The 8,343-nt window shown below is 37.6% G+C and overlaps 1 protein-coding gene across 7 annotated transcripts in view; it reads left to right on the forward strand.

Annotated features, from left to right (window-relative positions):
- The window catches only part of RBMS3 (RNA binding motif single stranded interacting protein 3), a 698,917-nt gene extending 692,304 nt beyond the window's left edge, over positions 1 to 6,613 (forward strand). For all 7 annotated transcript variants that reach the window (XM_015281782.4, XM_015281784.4, XM_015281783.4 and 4 more), the window contains one exon: positions 417 to 6,613. In XM_015281782.4, the coding sequence (XP_015137268.1) occupies positions 417 to 423 (7 nt within the window). In that variant the 3' untranslated portion in view covers positions 424 to 6,613. The remainder of the gene's footprint in view (positions 1 to 416) is intronic.
- The last annotated feature ends 1,730 nt before the right edge of the window (positions 6,614 to 8,343 follow it).

The raw sequence follows: 8,343 nt of genomic DNA on the forward strand, positions 1-8,343 counted from the left end.
GTAAATTGGATGTATTCTTTTATTGTAATTTTATCCTGCACTTTATCATTAGTATCCAAAACAAATAGTGCCACTAAATATTATGAAAATACCCATGCTCTTATTGTATTACTCTTGAAATATTTACATAGTGCTAAGCCACACATTCATCTCATTTCAGTGAAGTTAAACTGCCCATTAAGCATAGCATTAACAGAAGTAAAGTCATCTGCTTAGGATGTGTTAACATCCCCAAAGCAGGAGTTCCCTACTTCTGCCTGACTATTTTCAGCTTAGTGGCGGTATCATATTTAAACAGCTGCAAAGTTAGTTTAGCTTGGATAACTTTTAAAGAGAATTGGGTGGAAAAAAAGGAGAGGAGCCTATTTCAAAGTTGTTTTGACTTAATGACCACTTTAATTCAATTGTTTTTACAGACAATAAACAGGACTGAAGAATGTCGGTCTGAAATCATTGCCTTGAATGGAGAAACTTCACTGAACAAGAAGTTGGCTTCCAGTTTGCACAGGCGTCAAATGAATGCTTTCTTTTTTTTTTTCTACCTTTCCCAACGAAAACAAAACAGTGTTTTTATGTGCTGTGCAAATGGTTCCGTCATGTAGTCTGACAATTTTATTTTTGCTATTTTTTTTTTTTTTTTTGTCGTTGTTAACTAAAGAAAAAACCTGAAGGAAAAACGCTGGGTTGACATTTCATCTGGACGAACATCTGAATTCAGAATTTACCTGGAGGTGTAGCTAGATTTTTTTTTTAACAGAAAAACTGATGATGTCAAGAGGGAGCAAGTTGAGATGAAAACCAATTGTCTTCCTCAAAAATTAAGCTACTCTTTTTCTCTCATTTTATTTTTCTTCTTGTTTTAAATCTAGAGTGGTTTTTGTTTTTTGGTTCTTTTGTTTTATTTTTGTTTGTTTTTTTTAAAGAAATGTTTAGGTAAGGTTTATCTTGAATCTTAATTGCCTTAATTTTAAGGACGTCAAAGGCTCTCAAGGCAAGCTGTCAACGTCTTGTTAGAAAACCCGAGAATGAATTGAAACTGCTCACACCGGTGCTGGTGCAGAAGTTTAATAGACTGAGTTTTTGGGGTGAACAAAAAATAAACTGTACAGTTTAAAAGAAAATGATTTTCTTCTTTTGAAGAAAAGTTGATGATAAAGGAACTGTGGCAACTGAAAGGATTGGAAAAATGCTGGGACTTTTATGAACTTTGTCTTAAGTGTTGACAGAAAAAAAATCTAGAAGGCTAAAGCATTTTACAGTAAAGTTATTGAATTGAGAAAAAAACTTGCTGCATTATAGAGAATGCAGGGGTTTTTTCTTGCAGAATGCAGATTTTTTTATTTACAAAGCGTGATCGCTAGCGAAAGCATTAGTGCTTTTTATCTGCAGTCTTTTTTATGAGCTTTAAGAAGTTTTTAGTCTGCTTTGCTTGTCACATTGCAAAAACCTAGCTTAAGAGCATTAAAAAAAACTTAAGTAGATAGGAGCTTATGGTCAAAAAAGTGCAAAAAAAGCAATAGATAGAAGAAATTGTTGACAATTTCTGTAGTCTTTCCTAGTTGTGAACAAATGCAGCCTATGGATGGCCTATTTTATACCAAAGATGAAGTGACACCCTAACGCAGTCCAGAAGATAGAGGTTTTGTTTTTTTTTTCTTTTTTTATCTTTATTTGACCTACATGGCCGGACCAGTTCTTACTTTCTTGTTTGTTTAAACTATCTTCCACTGGTGTTTTACATACTGCATATGTTTTTAGTGGAAATTTCAGAATAGTTGGTATTTTAAGTTTGTTGATGGTGTGCTTTGGAGAACATCACAAAGCAAGTGGAGTGAGTTACCAACTAATCTGTCCAGGTGGGCTTTAATTTTTAAGAGTTTTTCTGTTAAATTGCCTGATCTTTGGTATTTCTACTGAAACAACAGTCTTCCTTCTGAATTCCAACATACCACAGACTCATTTCTTCACCTCAGTCTTTGTCATCGTCCAGCATGCATAGCCACCTTAATTCTGTGTTCATTTTTCAGTGATGCATTTGAATTGCCAGTTAGATGCAACAGAAAGGAAACTTGATCTTTGTTCTCATTTTAGCTCTCCCGTGCAAGCAGAAATGTTGAAAATGACTTATGCTAGTGTTGTCATCCAGGCAGGAAGTTAATTATTCTTCTCTGCTATGATTTCCGTTGTCTTAATATGTTGGCTGACAATCACTAATTAGTATGATTAGGCAGAAAAGACACTAACTAAATTGAATCCACTGAAATCTGTTTTAAGAATGACAGTTATTTTCCATAGAGAAGTTAGGATTACGGCTCTTGATTTTTCCAAGCGACCAAAAAAAAGTGAAAAGCAAGTCAAAAGAGGATTTGTTCCTTAAGAAGGCAGAAGAGAAGCAGCATTTAAATATATACATGCATACACATGTATCTTTAAGTAGAAATTAAACCAAACATTTTTAAACTTCTCTCCATCCAGAAGAGAGGGGAAGCTTCATCACATTTATTGTGGTGCATTAGAGACAGGGTATCCATTAAAAATAATTAAATTAAAACGTATATATTGGATCAATCTGATTCAGCCACACAATTCTGAAAAGAGATCTGTTTCCCTAACCTGACTTTTAGGGGAAAAAGTACACAGTTATTTTTTTAAATTGATAAAACGAGATCATATTTTTTAATGTAGTGGGGGGGGAGGGGGTTTCCCAAGTAAATGGCTGCTAGATATGCAACGTATAAAAGAGAGGAATGGGAATTCATGTGGTTCTTCACCATAGGAAGAAGGCCTGATTTTCAGAAGTGGTAAAAGTTATGCTTTCTCCAGAATAACTGTTGATATTCAGCACTTCTGAAAACCAGATGATGCCAAAGTAAAAGAACAATACCCACAACCTGTTTTTAATTCAGAAAAAAAAAAACAAAAAACACAACAAAATGCATATACATGTAAAGAAACTCAATCATCTCTTTCTGTTCCACATGCTGTCTCATTACTTGTTGCTTTTTGAGAGTGGCATTTGAATTTTGGCCTTGGATAAAGGTTCCCTCTTTATTTGGAGGGCATATGGGGGAGAAATCAATCTAGCCTTATTTTCTTCCTTTCTACACATACTCTCTTTCTGTCTCTGAATTCTTTGTACAAATAGAGATAACCCCAGGCACAATTCAGTTCAATATGAAATAAACATATTTGTTTCTGTGTTAGTTCTAATGTGACATACAAAAAGTCTCATTTACTATCAACAATGAGGCTACAAGGTAGCTACCATGTGGCTGATGAATATGCTGAGGTACCTTCTTATTTCTATTCAGAACTCTGCTGCTTTATTTATACATTCAGAAACATTTTTGTTATTTTTTTCAGCAAACAAATTTAAGCAATCTCAGTGTTTTTTTATTAAGCCAGGCAGGCAACACAGTGTAACGATGCCTGTCACTTTAAAGTGTTTCAAGTGCATTCTGTGTTAGAATTGTTCCTTTTTTTTCCATGCTGCAATGTTTATTAGTGTTTGAAATCAAAAGAAAAAAAAACAAAGAAATAGAGGAAGAAGAGGAAAGAAAATGGATTTCCTAAATACAATTGATTGTTTTACTCTTCCCCAAAAACAGAGAACTGGTACTTGAAAGACTATGAATTATAAAAAATGAGATTTGAGTATAAACAGTCATAAATATTAAGGTAAGAAAAAAACTTATTGGGAACATACAAATTGTATGGAAATTGGTAACTTATTTGTAAAAGTTACAAGTTGAGATAAAGGAGAACAGCTGAAAAGCAATATGCTGCATGGTTGTTGTCATAGCACTAGAACACTTGGTGGCTTCTGAACTCTAAAACTGGTGTTCTTTATGTTCAGGCTAATAAGATTTATCAGAAAGTTCACTATAGTTATCTCTTTCAGTTGTTGGTTGGTGGGTTTTTTGGTTGTTGGTTTTTTTGGGTTGGTTTTTTTTGTTGTTTGTTTGTTTGTTTGTTTTGAAGATCCAAATTTGTAAAGTCGATATCTGTGTCTTGCCAATTTAGCTTTAAATATGAGGGTTCCTGAAAGGTTGCAGAAACAACTCTAGAAGTCTAAGGCAATGGTGCCTGTCCCAGCGGTCTAGAAGCAACATCAAATCCATAAGCTGAACTGCATATGTACTTTCCATCACACCTGAATTCTTGTAAATAGTCAAATCTGAATGTTCAGGTTTGGTATTTTTGTTTTTACTTTAAAAGATAAATACAGGAGGGGTGTCAGAGAAATACAAATTATGGCTAGAAATTCTGAATACCTGGGCTCGTCGCTTAAGATTGAGAAAAAAATGGATACAGTGGAACTGAAGAGAGTATTATATTTGCAGGTGCAGTGTAGATCGGGGCACTGAAAATTCTTGCTGTTCCCAGTGAGATTGCTGAGGGACTCTTCTTCCTATCTGGCTCTACTGCTGGTTTTGTAAGCACTTTTCACCTGTGACAGTCAGGCCTCAAATTGTGAATGTCCTCCTATTGCCTTCCAGTGAAACAGACTCTTGAAATGTCCTTAGCTTGTGCTTACTTGTATAGTTCCGTTTACCAAGAGACTGCCTTGGTTGTGTTGGTCAAGAAATCCACCATAATACAGAATGAGGCATACTGAGAGCAATTGCATCACACTGTATTATCTTCTGCTATGGATGCATGCCCAACTGTGGAAGATAAAGGCTGGTTATTAGAGAAATTGAGGGCTTAAACTTTCAGTGGGCAATGGGCTGAAGCACTCAAATGGATTTTTACACAGGTAAAAATCAAACAAAGGGTATTATTTATGTATGTATGTGTAGCAAAACTCAGCAAATTTGAGGAAGCCTGCATTGTAATAAAGTTTATTTTTAATATGTCATAGTATTTGGATCTATATTATGTTGTTTATGGTACTGAAGGATGATACTGATGCAAAGTGTTTAACAAATTGCCGTGCTTCATGATTTTAAGCTTGATGGTGCTCCTCATGCCACTTCATTTTAATGCTGAGGTTGACATGAGCAAAACAGGTTTAGGCAGATTCACTGAACTCCACCTCCAGTAAGAGTCATGCTAAAGAGTGATAATGTGCTTAAAGTAATGAATCAATCCATTTTTTGTGGTGAGACCAAATGTGGTAGTTGAAGATAGTAATGTTTGATGCACACATGGTCAACATTTCCTTTCAAAACTTTATTTAACATGAAATTGGTCCCAAAACAAAACAAGTGCCCTAGGGTGAAGGATTTTACAGATCTTTCTGGGTAGCCCGTGTGAGCTGAGGAAACAGTCTCGGTGTGATGGAAGTGCAAAACAGAAAATAACAAAAACACTGGCATTTGGTGCATTGGTCTTTTCTGTTTGATGACAATTGGATCTAATAATAACGATGCTTTTCATTTCTAATATTCATATACACAATCATGCACGCACGCGTTCTCAGAAGGAGGGCTGAGTGACTGGCAGACTTCTCCTCTCCCTCACTGGAGCAGATTTCTAGAATCTTAGCACGCAGCAAAGATACAGTGGAAGGAGAACTGTTTCCCCTCAAAAAAGAGCACCAGCTTTTTCTATATTGCTCCTGTCACCCACATAGATCAGAACTCAGTATGTACCCCAGAAATTTATTCATCTTTGTGCCTCAAAGCAGGCAGCAGAGACCTTTTCTTCTCCCCTTCATTACCATTCTGTGTTAAAATTAACAGTAAATTGAGAGAAAAGTTGTCAAAAAAGTGGAAAGAAAGAAAAGAAAAAAAGTTGCTTTAGCTTTCCATGCTTGGCATCCAAAAATGCTTGTCCTTGTTTCAGTCGCTCAAGATTTCATTCTCCAACAGTGACAGTTGTGTTCTTTCATTTGTGATAAGTAAAACAATATCAGCCTTTGACAGGTTCACAAATCCATGTTTCCTTGTAGAGCCAGACTCTGCAAGATGTAAGCACCTTCCAAGATCTGGAACTGTTATCCTAAGAGAGTATCTGCCCAATGTTAATTTCTGCCTTTAGGTGTCTCTCTCTTGGATAATAATGTTATGAATTTGGTGGAATTTGCAGGCAGTTATATTTTTAAAAGCCCAGAAATGCAGCCTAGAGAAGAGAACATGATGTTTATGTAACTAAAGTATTATGAAATATGCTGTATTCCAGAGTGGAGGAAAATTCTATCTTTTGGAGGCAAAACATTTTAATGTAAAAATCAGGAAGCATACAGAATTCATATAGGAACATTTAATTGTTTCCTTTTTAAAGGAGAATGAGCAGGTTCTGTCGATAAGGAAAATCAAAGCAGCTTTGAAAGCAGATGAACTTCCTATCAAGAAATGTGCATCACACAAATGGGACAGAGGTTCTTTAAAGCCCTTACAGACCTCACTGTAGCCAAAATGTAGAATACAGAACCTCCGTGATCCATTAAATTATGAGTCTTATTTATATGGGCATCTGTGTGCTGATGTCTCAGAATGTCTTTGAAAGATCTGTACTGCTATGATTTTTTTTGATGTTTTCCATTTGTACCACAATCCTAATAGCTGCCATTTTCCCACTCCTGGGGCTTTCTGTAGATCAGTGGATGTTAGGTTTAAACTTCTGTTTTCTTTGATGAAGCTTTCAATAAAAAAATAAAGAAAGAAAAGAGCTGGGTGACTGTGTTCTTGTGGAACCATTGCGCTGAGGTTTCCCGAGGCTAAGGCACATATGCTGAGCACAGAGGGAGCAGCGATGGCTTCTCAGCAACATCTGCCTGCTCTGCGTCTTCACCAAGAGCAAGGAAAACATCGGAGAGATGGGACGGCTCTGCTGCCCCGACAGCTGCACCACCACCCGCTTATTAGGAGGTGAAATATGGGAAACACTCTTGCACCGAGAGCATTTAACACTAGTGGGTACCTGCTGTCTGGGCCCTCGGCTGTGCTCACCTGCCAGAGGAACACTCTTTCTGTGGAGTGACTCTCTTTCTTTGAAGAGTGACTTCAGGGCAAATGTTGCCACATGGAAGACAGAAAATCTTTATTTACAGAGTAAGTGCAGCCCAGGCAGTGGTAGTGCAAGCCGTACTTCATCTTGAAAGGGAACTGGAAATAAATTGCCTCTTTGGCCACCTCTCATGGGGAACAAGAAAGCCATTTCACGCGCTTCCCCGTGGCTGCCTCAGTCAGTGGCTTTCACATTGCCACGCACGTGTCTTCCCATGAGAGCCGTTCCTGTGAAGAAGGAGGCAGAGGCAGGCAGGAAGTTTCCAGTTACTCTCCCTTCTGCCAAGGAGCTTTATTCCAATGTTAGGAACTGCAGCATGCTCTTCTTCTCCCAGCCTTGCAAGAGTGTGGCTTTCTCCTTCAGTGCTCCATGTGGTTTGTGGTGTTGTCTACACCCTTCTCCTCGCATTCCTTCTGTCCCATGATGTATCCACAGGTGATCTGCTCATTCCCTTCAGTCCCTGTGCCTCTGCTCCTTGTACCACTGCTGCCAGCCTTGTCTTCAAAAGACTATTTTGTGCAAAATTCTTCATTTGACTTCACAGAGCACAACACATCATGATAACTCATGGCTGGCAGAAGTGGTCCTGGGGCTGCACTCACCGTAGGAGGATTTTGGCAGGCAAATATTAAGCCTGTCTGGCAGATAGCATGCTGCCCAGCACATCCAGTGATATATCGCTGAACTTATTTGGAGGGACAGAAATGATAACTAAATAATCTTCTAGTTGCATACGCCACTTTAAATGGAGAAATTGAAAGTTGAGCTGTTTAAAGTGATGCAGCTAGTAATTAAAGCTGAGCAAGCTTGAGTTCATAGTGTGTCTAGCTGAGGACCTAAGTTCTACTGCACTGAAATACTTCTGAAAAAGTTGAAATGTCCAAGAAAAGACAGAAAGCATGACTTACACCTATTATTTTACTTACTTCATCATTTGTTACCAGATAATACATTCTCTATCTTGTGTAGAATTCAGCCATTGATACACTGCCAGCTGAAAACTGTGAAAGCTCCTTGAACATCATTCCTGTGGGATCTAATTGCACATTTTTCAATCAGAAGTCATTTCCTTGTTAACAATTATGCTGCACCACACTGCAGCCCACTAGGGCTTTTCCTCAGGTAGAGCAGCTTTTACCCAGTGACAGTTTCGTGTGAAATACTCTGCAGTGGAACTCTGGCTCACCTAAACTTTCCACATGTGATCTGAATGTTTGCCAGTTAATCTTGGTGTTGTGAAAAAGACGTGCTTGGTCACTTCTAAAGCCCTTTTAATATAGAAGAGTGGGGAGGAGCAGAACCAATAGATTTTATTGATACCAAGGCACAGTAATCACTAACTGGAGAAAAGCAAGAAGGAACTTTGAGGAAGATAAAGCAATAAGAAAA

The sequence above is a fragment of the Gallus gallus genome, chromosome 2, assembly GCF_016699485.2.
Source record: "Gallus gallus isolate bGalGal1 chromosome 2, bGalGal1.mat.broiler.GRCg7b, whole genome shotgun sequence".
Taxonomy (NCBI): Eukaryota; Metazoa; Chordata; class Aves; order Galliformes; family Phasianidae; genus Gallus; species Gallus gallus.